At 44.7% G+C, this 15,812-nt stretch overlaps 1 protein-coding gene across 1 annotated transcript; it reads right to left on the reverse strand.

Annotated features, from left to right (window-relative positions):
• Positions 1-6,835: 6,835 nt before the first annotated feature.
• LOC124141723 lies at positions 6,836-14,580 on the reverse strand. Its single transcript, XM_046509804.2, has 5 exons — positions 13,216-14,580; positions 12,307-12,480; positions 11,399-11,500; positions 8,180-8,357; positions 6,836-7,128 (listed from the first exon to the last, which is right to left on the reverse strand). The coding sequence occupies exons 1-5, from the start codon at positions 13,441-13,443 to the stop codon at positions 7,040-7,042; spliced, it is 771 nt and encodes a 256-aa protein (XP_046365760.1). The 5' UTR covers positions 13,444-14,580; the 3' UTR covers positions 6,836-7,039.
• Between the last annotated feature and the right edge of the window lie 1,232 nt (positions 14,581-15,812).

Raw genomic sequence — 15,812 nt, forward strand, 5'->3', positions numbered from 1 at the left:
GTTTAAGGCTTCGCCGTTGTCATTGGGATAAATCTTCTTAAGAACTGGTAATTTGGTTTCAGAAAACCAAAGCAGTTTGAACGAGTTTGGAGGATCGAATAAGTTAGCCAAACAATAATTGACAATACCGTTTTAACGAAGAACAAAACCTTTCGTGTCATTGCTTTCCACGTCAGAAATGATCTCGGTAATCACACAAGAATTCTTCGATTGTGAATCTTGAGTTCCAACGTTCAGGGAAACGTATACTTATTTATAGCAGAATGCAATGCGAGTATCTAAATGGACTTATGTTGAAATTCAGTACATAAGAAGGAGGTAACCTGTTTCTGAAGCGTTAACACTGAAGTGGGAACATATGAATGACATAGTGCATGGAAAAAAAGGTTTATCTCTTCACGATCTTATGAAAGAAAAACGACAAATGTCACCAATCTGGTACGCCATATCTGTCAATCAATAATGCACGTGCTACGGAATGCAGTTAACGGAATACTGCACATGCATGATGTAAATCCACATCATTACATTACAGTGTGCTTGCCGGGCATTACAGTGTGCTAGCCGGTCATTACAGTGTGCTAGCCGGTCATTACAGTCTGCTAGCCGGTCATTACAGTGTGCTAGTCGGTCATTACAGTGTGCTAGCGGTCATTACAATGTGCTGGTCGGTCACTACAGTGTGCTGGCCAGTCATTACAGTGTGCTAGTCGGTCATTACAGTGTGCTCGCTGGTCATTACAGTGTGCTAGCCAGTCATTACAGTGTGCCAGCCAGTCATTACAGTGTGCTTGCCGGTCATTACAGTGTGCTAGACAGTCATTACAGTGTGCTAGTCGGTCATTACAGTGTGCTAGTCAGTCATTACTGTGTGCCAGCCAGTCATTACAGTGTGCTTGCCGGTCATTACAGTGTGCTAGCCGGTCATTACAGTGTGCTAGCCGGTCATTACATTGTGCTAGCCTGTCATTACAGTGTGCTAGACGGTCATTACAGTGTGCAAGTCGGTCATTAGAGTGTGCTAGCCAGTCATTACAGTTTGCTAGCCAGTCATTACAGTGTGCTAGTCAGTCATTACAGTGTGCTAGCCAGTCTTTACAGTGTGCTAGCCAGTCATTACAGTGTGCTAGTCGGTCATTACAGTGTGCTAGCCAGTCAATACAGTGTGCTAGACGGTCATTACAGTGTGCTAGCCAGTCATTACAGTGTGCTAGCCGGTCACTACAGTGTGCAAGCCGGTCATAACAGTGTGCTAGCAAGTCATTAGAGTGTGCTAGCCAGTCATTACAGTGTGCTAGCCAGTCATTACAGTGTGCTAGACGGTCATTACAGTGTGCTAGCTAGTCTTTACAGTGTGCTAACCGGTCATTACAGTGTGCTAGCCGGTCATTACAGTGTGCTAGCCGGTCACTACAGTGTGCTAGCCGGGCATTACAGTGTGCTAGACAGTCATTACAGTGTGCCAGCCAGTCATTACAGTGTGCTTGCCGGTCACTACAGTGTGCCAGTCTGTCATTACAGTGTGCAAGTCGGTCATTACAGTGAGCTAGTCGGTCATTACAATGTGCCAGCCAGTCTTTACAGTGTGCTGGCCAGTCATTACAGTGTGCTAGCCAGTCATTAGAGTGTGCTAGAGAGTCATTACAGTGTGCTAGCCAGTCATTACAGTGTGCTAGTCGGTCATTACAGTGTGCTAGCCGATCATAACAGTGTGCTAGTCGGTCATTACAGTGTGCTAGTTGGTCATTACAGTGTGCAAGTCGGTCATTAGAGTGTGCTAGTCGGTCATTACAGTGTGCGCTAGCCGGTCATTACAGTGTGCTAGCCGGTCATTACAGTGTGCTAGCCGGTCATTACAGTGTGCTAGCCGGTCATAGTGTCTTTGAGGCAGATTGTTTGATAACTGCCGATGTGTCTTTGAGGCAGACTGTTTGATAACAACCGAAGTTTCTTTTTGAGGCAAATTGTTTGATAACTGCCGAAGTGTCTTTGAGGCAAATTGTTTGATAACAACCGAAGTGTCTTTGAGGCAAATTGTTTGATGACTGCCGAAGTGTCTTTGAGGCAAATTGTTTGATAACAACCGAAGTGTCTTTGAGGCAAATTGTTTGATAACTGCCGAAGTGTCTTTGAGGCAGATTGTTTGATAACAACCGAAGTGTCTTTGAGGCAAATTGTTTGATAACAACCGAAGTGTCTTTGAGGCAAATTGTTTGATAGCTATCGAAGTGTCTTTGAGGCAAATTGTTTGATAACTGCCGAAGTGTCTTTGAGGCGAATTGTTTGAAGAGGTACAAGTTCCTTAAGCGCAAAGTTCGATATGTTGGGTGTATTGTCTCAGAGGATGGTATTGAGGCCGACCCAGAGAAAGTAGAATAAATAAAAGACTGGCCAACACCAACTACTCCAGAGGATGTCGCACGCTTCTTAGGATTTGCTGGCCATTACAGAAAGTTTGTCAAAGACTTCTTACAGATTGCAAGACCTTCGTCAGAGCTAATGCCGGGCCCTGAAGACAAGACTTACTACACCCCCTGTGTTTGGTTATGTCGATTATTCAAAGCCTTTTGAATCGCACACTGATGCTAACACACAGGGTTCAGGTGATGTTTTATATCAACCATGAGAGGACCATCAGCGTGTCTTTGAATATACAAGCCGGAGTTAACTCCATCTGAAAGAAATCATTTAGCACATAAACTTGAGTTTCTGAGTCTCAAATGGTCAGTCTCTGAGAAATTCCACGACTGCCTGTACGGGCATCACTTTGATGTAGTGGCAGATAACAATGCTCTCACCTGTGTCCTGACTACTGCTCGTTTAGATGGCTTGCAGCCCTTGCAAGTTACAACTTGAACATAAGGTTTTGACCAGGTTCAGACAATACGGACGCAGTCTCGTTTACCTGAGTGGAGTGGAACATATGGAGCATATTACTACCGACTCTGTTAGGGCCATTTGTTGAGGCATTCATACGACCAGCTTAGTGGAGAGTTTGTGTCTCTCATCTTCTATAGTAGGAGACAGAGGAGACAGAGGACACATGTGATATGAACGCAAGGGACTGGAGGAAATATGAAGCCAAGGACTCTGCCCTAGTTGAAATCATTCAACATCTCAAAAACAGGACTAGACCAGATCGGTCTCGCTTCATTGGAGACAAAGAGATGATGGCATTGCCAAAGAATAATTTCAGGCTGAAGAGACGAGTGCTTTACAGAGTATTGATGTCTTCCGTCTAGATGTCGTGTAGCAGCTCTGCATTATCTACATGACAACACCATTTCCCTCTTACAGGATAAGTTCTACTGGCCAGGATGACCAAGGACGTTGAACTCCTTTTGCAGAAGCCGTACTCCATTAGTAAACATTCAGAAATCATAGCCCCTAGAGTTAGTGTGTTTGGAGTATCTCAGTTTGGAACCTTCCAAAGGCGGACAACAACATGTTCTGGTAAATACTGATCATTTCACACGCTATGCACATGCATATCCAACTAAGAATATGACGGCAAAGACCACAGCTGAAGCTGTTTTCAATACGTTTGTTGTGCACTATGGACTGCCAAAGAGGATTCATGCAAACAAAGGTGCCAACTTTGTTGGGAAACTGAAGTCAGAGTTTCCAAATGTTAAAAATTGACAAGTCACGTACCAGCCCTTACCAAGAGGATCTGTGAACGGTTTAATCGCACTCTTTGCAACATGCTCGGTTCTTTGAATCCAGACAGCAAGAAAATTTGGTAGACATCTTCGTTGCCAGCCGGCCTAGCATTCGGAATTGATATCGATCCTGGAAAGTCTAGGTCAAAGTTGGATTATACCAGATCTCTACAGGAACGTCTAAAACACGCATACGACGTCGTAGCTTCTTGCATTCGTCACCACTCGCCCCTTTCCGTAACCTTCAAGGAGACTCGTTCCCCTATTGATGAGAATACGACAAACCAATCAGCATGCACGTACGACTTCAAGTACTGGGGTCAAAGAATCCCCCAGGAATATTTTTATTGAGCATATGTCTTGCATTTAAAAATATACCCGAGAAGTAGTTAAATTTGTTCAATCAAACTGTATGATACTGTAAGTTCCGATGTGTTTCAATAGCATCTGGAATATATATGATATATGGGAAAAATATACGTGAATCATTACGCAACGAGTTGACAATCCTTTTCCTTTGCCCGTTTGCGCTTAGACGGAACCCAGTCGCAAAAATGGCAACGTGAGGGGTACGAGTCGCTATTCGGCTTGTCCCGAATGATACGAGTTGGTCACGAATGGGAAGCTTGTTCAACTCCCCGCACTAATTCGGTCACACATAGATGAATATATGGGCGTGACTTGCTAACTGTCGCTTTGTGATCGTTGAGTTGTTTCCCACGGGGCAAATCAAATTGGTATTTCTAGAGCATCCATCATCGTCAATCTGATTCTTCACGGGATACTAGGCGGGGCTTTTCCAGACAAGACAGCAGACAAGACCTTGCTCGCCTTGTCAAGAATAGATATGTAAGGATGTCTCCTTGGTACAAGTGAAACGACTATTAATCATCCTAAAACCTTCATGTCACGTCAGTAATGGGCGTAGTAATGTGTGCAGTGTGCCGCCTGTGTGGGACAGACATGGGGGTCGTATCGGTGTGTTGGGGGCCCGGGGGTCGCTGCAATTCGCTTTGTAGAGTTGCGTCCGATGGGCAAGTCAGAAAGCTTATGGGTTCGAATCCCGGTTCGTTCCGATTGTGTTTCTAGGTTTGTCAGCACCATACCCGTGCTCGTGGGTTTCACCAAGGTTGTAAACGTCTGAGACCTGCATCCCGTTGGGCTTTCCTCCAACATAAAGCTGACACGCTGTGATATAACTGCAATAATGGAATAATGCTCAACTTACTCATTGCTCGTATCTTCCCGTGAAGACTCCGTGTTAGAATTGTTTTAATTCAACCCATGCTTGTCGTAAGAGGCGACTATCGGGATCGTTAGGCTCGCTGGCTTGGTTGATGCATGTCATTGTATCCCAATTGCGTGGATCGATGCTCATGATGTCAATCACTGGATTGTCTGGTCCAGATTCAATAATTTACAGACCGCCATCATATAGCAGGAATATTGATGAGTGCGGTGTTTTACAACAAACAAACATAACAAACACACACACACACACACACACACACACACACACACACACCTCCCCCCACCCCACCCCACCAAACCCCCGTATCACTGTGCCAATACACGTGGACTTCTGACTTCTACCTTTCTAAATATGTTAAGGGAGAGATGTTGGGCAGTTGTATACCCTGCCACACTACGTCATGGTGATAGCTGGACTGTGATCGCGACCACCTGTAGCTAGTTGGACTTCAATTCTCACAACAGACACGCGGCATATTAGGGTGAAAAATGATGTTCATCTCTGAACCGAAGTCTGATGTGTTGGACGTTCAGTGTCTCAAATAACATATTACAGTGTGCATCTTCCCGAGGCAAGCGAGTTAACTGACTATAAAAGTCCAGTTTCCACCCTTGCCGAACTAGGCTGGTATTATGGAGTTACATTTTGGCTGGACTAACGAGTCTATGCATAGTCCAATCAAAATCGGGCACCGAAATCGAAATCCGGTTCGTAAAGTGTCATGCAGATTTCAGTCGACTGCAGGATTTGCAAAGCATGTACACCGCTAACTAGTTGTCAACAGATATTTTCTATATCTTTTCATGTTTTTAATCAAGGTGCTCACGTGATTTGATGCACTTCGCGATGTAAGACTCGTTTGATCACAATATAGATCTTGATTATCGATCAGATCGTCTTGACTGGGCGCCACCGTTTTGTTTGAAGCAAATGCAAGCGATACGAGAGGTTGAATCTGATTGGTCAATAGGAGAGGCGTAGAAAGGACACTACTCGTAATAGCCACTGGTGGTGCTACGATCGAGCCCAGGAATTCCAGCCTATTTCGGCAAGGATGGAAACTGGACTTTTAAAGTCAGTTAACTCTCTTGCCTCGGGTAGATGTACAGTGTGATATATACACACATATGTCTCTGCGCGAAAAAACTATAAATATTTGGATAATATTGATATTTGTGTACACTTAGCAAATCCTTAATACTTCTCCTTACACAAAATTATTACAGTATCAATTGTATGGAGGTGTAATAATCTGATGTATTCTGTCGCTGGCTGAATGTCCTTATTTGGACAACCATAGGTACGCAGACACAAAATAAGCAAGGTCACACACTGTAGACACTCGATCCTGATTAATCATTTCATCCAACAACCATAATGAACTTGCATGAGACGCAACCTGCCTCACAAGCCCCGAAGTATTCTCAAACTGGCTCAGTTATTCACATTGAGCCCTGATACAGCTTTATGTATAGAACATCCTTCGTTTACTGCTGGCGTTAACTGTCGCCTGGTGGCCAAAACAGGATGTCGTCGAGTCTGATGCAAACTTCAATAACTGAAAGCTGCTCCCAAGAGCGGTAACCAATGTTTTCATTACACCATTTACTGTATAAGTGAAATGGCAAACTTGGAACTTGGAACTTGGAACAAACACTCTAATTAAGGCAGCTGCTAAGCAAATTAACTAAAAACTTCTGAGCACGGTCTACTGAACAGTGAACAGCCTCACTGTCAATGGTGAGAGCATGGTCTACTGAACAGTGAACATCCTCCCAGTCAATGGTCTGAGCACGGTCTACTGAACAGTGAACAGCCTCACTGTCAATGGTCAGAGCACGGTCTACTGAACAGTGAACAACCTCACAGTCAATGGTCAGAGCACGGTCTACTTAACAGTGAACAACCTCACAGTCAATGGTCAGAGCATCAGTATTTATTCATTTCTCAAAGTATACATGTCCATCATTATACAATAACTCCAGTTAGGCAGTTCCTGCAAATGACACGTCCATTTCTGTACAACTTAAGGAACTGTTACTTTGTCACGATGGGAGTAGCTATTAGTTAACTAGAAACAGAGTGGGTTTCTAGAATACAATGAATATTGGAGATTTTGTTTTCGTCACAGTGAGAGTGTAGACTTGAGGTAGACTGTCACCTTGCCGTTGATTGACAAGAACGTTACAGGGTTTAGGTTGGTTACGTCCTCTCCTGCAAAACATAGAAAGTTAAATCTGAAAAGACTGGGAATTCTGTGATACTGGGACTACTGGGATACTGGGAATTGTGGGATATTGGGAATGCTGGGAATTGTGGGATAGCTTGGATACTGGGAATGCTGGGAAAATTGGCAATACTAGAATACTGTGGATAGTGGAGAAACTGAGAATACTGGTGATACTCGGAATACTGGGAATACTGGGGATACTGGGGAAAATGAGAATACTGGAATGCTGGGCAAACTGAGAATACTGGGAATACTGAGGATACTGGGAAAATGAGAATACTGGGAATACTGTTTATACTTTGATACTGGGGAAAATGAGAATACTGGGGAATACTGAGGATACTGGGAAAACTGGAATATTTTGGGAAAATGAGAATACTGGCAATACTTGGGAAACTGGGGAAAACGAGAATACTAGGAAGGTTGTGAATACCAGGGAGATTGGGAATACAGGGGATACTGGGAATACTAGGGAGACTGGGAATACTAGGGAGACCGAAAATACTGGGAATACTGGAATACTGGGGATACTTGGAATAATGGGGATATTGATAATACTGAATACAGGGGACACTGGAAATACTAGGGAGACTGGGAATACTGGGAATACTGGGATAATGTGGAGACTGGGATAATGGGGAGACTTGGAATAGGGTGAGACTGGGAATACTAGGATACTGGGAATACTAGGATACTGGGAATACTAGGGAGATTGGAAATAGTGGGAATACTGGGATACTGGGGATACTTCGAATAATGGGGCTATTGATAACACTAGGGAGACTGGGGAGACTGGGGATATTGGTGAATAATGGGGATACTGGGAGTACTTTGGCCGAGGCCTTCTAAAACAGTGGGTCTTCATGAATTTAATAGTCATCGGTTGTTCATAATTGGCGCTTCTGTCCTGACACGACAACAGTGCTCAGCGTCTACCGTGTTCACAAGAACACAAGGTTTCAAAATGAATGAAGCTTACTAATTCCGAAACAGAAAACACAATAACTTGAGTGCAAATATGATCTTATTTCTCACCAGTTGTCACTGTTGTGGCGTCGATGATAACATATGGCCCTTTGCGTCGTCCCTGACAGATCTGGTACAGGGACGGTGAGGTGGAGTTGAACGCTACCAGCTCAGCATCTGTCATCCTGTCATCTGTCTTCATTATGTATTCGTCAGCAATATCGGGGGTAGTTACGAGCTCACTCATCTAAATACAAAACGTCCACTCCAGAGAATGACTCGTCTCCAAAACAGATTCCATTGGGGTTAAAGGCAAGATATAGGTGAAAATTACATCAATGGATCCCTTAAAATCAGTGATGACACCAGATGTTCGCGAAAAAGGTTAGCTATCCTGCCCTACCAGTAGCACCCACCACTCACACAATTTACATAAGAGGGTAATGTGTGTTGCCTGATGCCGGCCATCAGTACTCCTGCAGTGCGACGTTGGTCTGTAAACGACCCAGATAATCAAGTTATCCATGGACCAGATAATCAAGTGATCCTTGGACCAGATCATCATGTGATCCATGGACCAGATAATCAAGTGATCAGTGGACAAGCAAATCCAGCAACACGATAGCGTAAATACCACTGAGCTTATGATGAACCTTGGGGACGTGAGTCCACCAACAGAAACAATGACCTTGTCCAGGTTAACAACAAAACGTCAACTCCAGAGAACGACCAATCTTCGAAACATTCCACTAGGCGTAGAAGGCAAAGTCGCAAAAATACATTTTAAAAATAATATAAACAATAAAATAATCACCTGGCATTTACAAAATATAATTTATGAAATGAACAAGCAAACCATATATTGATATAACGATACTACACTTTCCAGGATAGTTTCCATACACCTCTTCACAATATTTCCAGGTTCGTCAATACACAGTTCAGTTGGTGATATAATAAGCAGTGTACTTGCTTCCCAAAACGGAATTGTTATTAAGTGTAACTATGTATGTGCATATTCAACATCATATTTTGCCAGTGCCTCACATATATTTAAAACAGTAGTTACATTGGCATTTTGCTTCTTCCCGCCACTATGTTGCGGCCATAAAAATTCCGAGTCCTATAATGGGATTCGAACCAAAGACCTTCTGAGACTAGGTCGGACGCCTTGTCCACGTGACCAAAGAGGTTGACCCAGTCGGCAAGCTGACAAGGTAAGGGTGTCATCTTTGGGATGACTCCACGCCCTGCTACACACTCCCCCGTCAACAGAAGGCAAGTTCCGGGTCGCATAGTAGGGTACTGAAACTATACTGAACAACAAAAGCTCCTGTGACATTGAATAAGATTTAATGCAAAGTTATGTTTTTTACCAAATCTGAAACAATTTTGGTTTGCAACAGATAAAAAGACTCCTGTGAGTGTTCAAATGGTTTAATTTGCCATACTGACTTCAGAAAATGCGTGATTTCATCACATGCCAAAATGTCAATATACAAATCAAGAGCGTGTGTGTCCACCTCTGGTTACGATGCAAGCGACACATCTTCGTCTCATGGAATGGACCAGGGGTCGCACAAAGTCCTGTGGGATGGATATCTGTCCATATCTGCTGGAGCATGTTTCAAAGTTCCTGGAGTGTCTGTGGAACACTTGGTTGACGTCGAAGGCGCCGATCCATCTCATCCCACATGTGCTCGATTGGTGAGAGATCAGGGGAGCGAGCCGGCCAGGGGATGAAATTCACGTTGTTTTGTTGAAGAGAATCCTGAACAAGTCGAGCAACATGCGGCCGGGCGTTGTCATGTTGAAAGGTAATGCCTGGGCCCTGACGACGCAAAAACGGTAGAACAACAGGGCCGATGATCTCGTCGCGGTAGCGCTGTCCATGTCCAAATTTCCCTCTACCACTATCAAACGGGTCCTCTGTCTTGCTGTAATCCCACCCCATACCATAACGCTGCCGCCCCCGAACCGATCTTCTTCAATGACACAATGATTGACGTAACGTTCACCTCGACGTCGGCACACTCGAATCCGTCCATCGCTGTGGCTGAGGTGAAAACGAGACTCGTCAGTGAATAGAACTTGTTCCGTAGACACTGTCTGCACCACTGTTGACGTGCTTGACGATGGTTTCCTGTCAAAATGGGACGTCTTCTGGCGACAATCCCTGCACATCTGAGGCTACGACGTACGGTTTGTGAAGATATTCGTCGAAGGCCAGGGATGCTTCTTGCAATCACTATTGCTGGCTGGAATCGATTTCGTAGGTGTGTTGTTCGAATCCAGTTGTCTTGTCGATTATTGGTTACGTGTGTCCTGCCACTCCGAGGATGGTCTCTGACTGCATTCGTCTGTTGCCAGCGTTGCCATAAACACCTAATGGTGTTTCTGTGGACGTTAAATTGTCTTGCAACATCACGTTGACTCGATCCTGCTTCAAGCATACCAATGGCTCGCAAACGCTCATCTTCGGACAGGCGTGGCGTTTCGTAATGTTGAATAATTGCGTAATTTTGTTGTTTTTCTGAGTGGTTGTTGTCAGCACGATGCTAAACAATTCATATGGAATCCCGTTAACGCACATGTTTTTATACCCATTCTTGGGTAGTGAAATGTATGGGGCTTGCATAAAAGTCAACTTTTGCATGGAATGCATGCTTTTCTGTAGCAGTTGCGTTTTTGTACAATATTGAAAACCAAACTTTACTTGTTTGAAAAATACACTAAAATATTGGTGTCACAGGAACTTTTGTTGTTGAGTATAGTATTCTCAAATGTAATATGAACGTGCTGAGCCTCACGTTGGGCGCCGATGTAGCGACCATAAAATTTCGGAGTCACGTGATGGGATTCGAAACACGGACCTTCTGATTGAGGTCGGACGCACCATATGACCTTTTACATGTCTTTTTGACAAAATAGCGGAACTATGTTGTGTGTTGATGGTATCTCACGACCATCACGTTTTTTTCAAATACCAAGCCATCTCCTCGGGGATTACAAAGAATCACCTGGATGATTGTCTATGGAGGGGCGGTCAGGTAGCCCAGTGGTTAAAGCGTTCGCTCGTCACGCCAAAGGCTCAGGTTCGATTCCCAACATGAGAACAATGTGTGAAGCCCATTTCTGGTGTTCCCGCCGTGATTTTGCTGGAATATTGCTAAAAGCGGCGTTAAACCATACTCACTTACTCACTTTAGCGATGGCATTTGCTCCTCAAGGGGAACTTATGGCTGAGGCTACGTTTCTCTCATTCATGTCATTTGCATTTACACTTACATTCCTGCCAGAGATAGCGTCGACCGCCTCGCTGAAGTTGGAGACGGAGAACACCAGACAGACCTTTGTGTTGTTGACCCTGAGTCGAGCTGCAGCCATTCCCTGGAACAACAAAACACGTGCCGCGTTCAGGCGTAGAGGCGATTGTTTGTTTGTTTATTTGTTTGTTTGTTTGCGTTCAGGCGTAGAGGCGATTGTTTGTCTGTTTGTTTGTTTGTTTGTTTGTTTGTTTGCTTGCTTGCTTTCAGGCGTAGAAGCGCATGTTTGTTTGTTTGTTGTTGTTTGTTTTGTTATTTTTGTTTCTTTGTTTGTTTGTTGTTTAACGCCGTACTCACCAATACTCCAGTTCACAAAGTAGACACAGTTTATGGAAAAAAACTTCTTTAATTACTGTGTCTACTTCATCATCCGTCTACTTCATCATCCGTCAACTACTACGTAATGCCTATCAGACAATACTCTGTAAATAATCGAATCTGAACCAGACAATCCAGTAATTGATATCATGATCGTCGATCAACGCAATCCTGATACGATGACATGCATCCACCAAGTCAGCGAACCTGACCACCCGATCCCGTTAGTCACCTCTTACGACAAGCATAGTCGCCTTTTACGGCAATCATGGGTTGCTGAAGACCTATTCTACCCCGGATCTTCACGGCAATCATGGGTTGCTGAAGACCTATTCTACCCCGGATCTTCACGGCAATCATGGGTTGCTGAAGACCTATTCTACCCCGGATCTTCACGGGTCAGATCTTATTTCATAGAGTCCTACAAACTATATTCGGTAAAATGCAAAACAATAGCAAGTTATATAACCAATTGGTCATCTAGAAAGTGAACATGCGGAAATGGTTTGTTGGGTGTATTGGTTGGTTGAGGAAATAAATGATAAGACGTACGTTTTGAAAATCGTAGGCTGAAAATGCGGTTGAGATGTTAGAACTCCTGAGCTTTCTGTCGAACGAAAACAGAGTAATGAACTCCTTGGTCCTGTTGAACTTGGCTGACTCCTTGACGGTGATGTCTGCATCCACTATGCGACGCCATTGTCGACGCTCGGAACCCTCCCCAAGCTGGAAGAAGGGTCGAGGAAACTAATAACTGGCAATCATCAACTAACTCAGAAACAATTTTAATTACAACATCAACATTTCTTTCAAAACGGTAACTACATGGATATATACGCCCGCAAAATTAACAAGAAATTGCCGAATACTTATATTCAACTGCATACACTGTTGTTTGTTTGATTTGTTTGTTGTGTAACGCCGCACTCAGCAATATTCCATCTGTATGACGGCGGTCTGTAAATAATCGCGAGTGAACCAGACAATCCAGTGTTGGACATCATAAGCATTGATCCACATAATTGGGACACAATTACATGCATCAACCAAGTCAGCGAGCCTGACCACCCGATCCCGTTAGTCGCCTCTTACGACAGCGCCCACAGTAAATCCGTATCAATTCTGAAAGCTACACCACCATCACTCTGTGAGTGAATAGTGAGTGAGTGAGTCAGTCAGTATGGTTTTACGCCGCTTTTAGCACTATTCCAGCAATATCACAGCGGGGACACCAGAAATGAGCGTCACACAATGTACCCATGTGGGGAATCGAACCCGGGTCTTCGGCGTGACGAGCGAACTCTTTAACCACTAGGTTACCCCGCCGCCCCAAGTGAATAGCGAATACAAACAGTAAACTGGGGGAGATCATAGACGGTTGTGAAATCTGTAGAACGGAAGGTGTTCAGAGATCAAGTGTCCCACTATCGAGTATGTTGGCGCGTGTGACAAAGTACTCACCGCCCCAGCAGTCCGTCGGCTCCCTCCTGCTTTAGGTCCTCTCCCCTCCGGCCGGCGTCCTCGTGGTGAAGGTCCTCGTCCACTTGGCCTTGCTGTAGGTCCTGACCCCCCTGGTCCTTTTTCCTTTCCTTTAGGTCCTCTACCACTCGTTGAGCTCCTGCCACCACCATGAGACTGCACACTTGCAAGAAAACTCACGGCAACCAGTAGAGCAAGTGCGACCTTCATGTTTCAACTAGCAGCCAACTTTAACTCGGTAAGAAGATCAGTGTGACGGTTAAACTTACACTCCTGATGATTTATGTTATGTTTGATTGAGCACATGTATAAATGTGACGTAAACAGATCCATTCTCTCTCAAATGTCTGTCAAAAACAAGTCAAGTAACAAGTAGTAAACGAATTTGGAAGTATTTGTTTCTGTGCAAAGCCTGGGGACAAGAACTCCCTCCATTAGTTGTACAACACCCTACCTTTCCCTGCACTAGTTATACAACACGCGAGCTTTCCCTGCATTAGTTGTACAACACGCGAGCTTTCCATGCATTAGTTGTACAACACCCGAGCTTTCCCTGCATGAGTTGTACAACACCCGAGCTTTCCCTGCATGAGTTGTACAACACCCGAGCTTTCCATGCATTAGTTGTACAACACCCGAGCTTTCCCTGCATGAGTTGTACAACACCCGAGCTTTCCCTGCATTAGTTGTACAACACAAGGCTTTCCCTGCATGAGTTGTACAACACCCGAGCTTTCCCTGCATGAGTTGTACAACACGCGAGCTTTCCCTGCATTAGTTGTACAACACGCGAGCTTTCCATGCATTAGTTGTACAACACCCGAGCTTTCCCTGCATGAGTTGTACAACACCCGAGCTTTCCCTGCATTAGTTGTACAACACAAGGTTTTCCCTACATTAGTTGTACAACACCCGAGCTTTCCCTGCATGAGTTGTACAACACCCGAGCTTTCCCTGCATTAGTTGTACAACACGCGAGCTTTCCCTGCATTAGTTGTACAACACCCGAGCTTTCCCTGCATGAGTTGTACAACACCCGAGCTTTCCCTGCATGAGTTGTACAACACCCGAGCTTTCCCTGCATGAGTTGTACAACACCCGAGCTTTCCCTGCATGAGTTGTACAACACCCGAGCTTTCCCTGCATTAGTTGTACAACACAAGGTTTTCCCTACATTAGTTGTACAACACCCGAGCTTTCCCTGCATGAGTTGTACAACACCCGAGCTTTCCCTGCATGAGTTGTACAACACCCGAGCTTTCCCTGCATTAGTTGTACAACACAAGGCTTTCGCTGCATTAGTTGTACAACGCCCGAGCTTTCCCTGCATTAGTTGTACAACACCCGAGCTTTCCCTGCATTAGTTGTATAACACTCGAGCTTTCCCTGCATGAGTTGTATAACACCCTACCTTTCCCTGCATTAGTTGTACAACACAAGGCTTTCCCTGCATGAGTTGTACAACACCCGAGCTTTCCCTGCATTAGTTGTACAACACAAGGCTTTCCCTGCATTAGTTGTACAACACAAGGCTTTCCCTGCATGAGTTGTACAACACCCGAGCTTTCCATGCATGAGTTGTACAACACGCGAGCTTTCCCTGCATGAGTTGTACAACACAAGGCTTTCCCTGCATTAGTTGTACAACACAAGGCTTTCCCTGCATGAGTTGTACAACACCCGAGCTTTCCCTGCATTAGTTGTACAACACCCGGGCTTTCCCTGCATTAGTTGTACAACACCCGAGCTTTCCCTGCATGAGTTGTACAACACAAGGCTTTCCCTGCATTAGTTGTACAACACAAGGCTTTCCCTGCATGAGTTGTACAACACCCGAGCTGTCCCTGCATGAGTTGTACAACACCCGAGCTTTCCCTGCATGAGTTGTACAACACCCGAGCTTTCCCTGCATTAGTTGTACAACACCCGAGCTTTCCCTGCATGAGTTGTACAACACCCGAGCTGTCCCTGCATGAGTTGTACAACACCCGAGCTGTCCCTGCATGAGTTGTACAACACCCAGGTTTTCCCCTCCCCTACTATGCTTTCAGAGAGAGAGAGGGGGCAGGGGGGGGCTTGTGGTAACATGAGAGTTATCCGCAAGCTCTGACACTGGGATAGGCGACAATGTGGTTCAATAGGTTCAATATAGCTTCTTGAAGGCTGGCTGTACCTACACTCTTCGAAAAACGAAACGCACAGGTAGATTTTTAGTAAATGTATTGTACCTAATAAAGTCGATATATTAAATTTAATATGATAGTTACAAATAAAAAATTTTGGACCTCGATAGTCACATGGTGTCGTTGTACAAAGGCATTGAAAACTGTTCATTGTCATGTCACATAAGATCACAAGGTTACGCTGAACGTCGATCGAGTTCATCCTAGAGGTGTTCGATTTGGTTGAGATCTGGAGATCTCGACGGCCAGGGCAAGAAGTTGATGTTGGCATTATAAAGGTAGTCTACCGTGACACTAGCTGTGCGCGGTGGAGCGTTGTCGTGTTGAAACAGCTCCCTCTGGCGATTCAATTTCCCTGAACCACAACCAAGTAAGATCTCCTGGTGTAGGTGGAAC

The sequence above is a fragment of the Haliotis rufescens genome, unplaced genomic scaffold, assembly GCF_023055435.1.
Source record: "Haliotis rufescens isolate VD_foot unplaced genomic scaffold, xgHalRufe1.0.p SCAF_56, whole genome shotgun sequence".
NCBI lineage: Eukaryota > Metazoa > Mollusca > Gastropoda > Lepetellida > Haliotidae > Haliotis > Haliotis rufescens.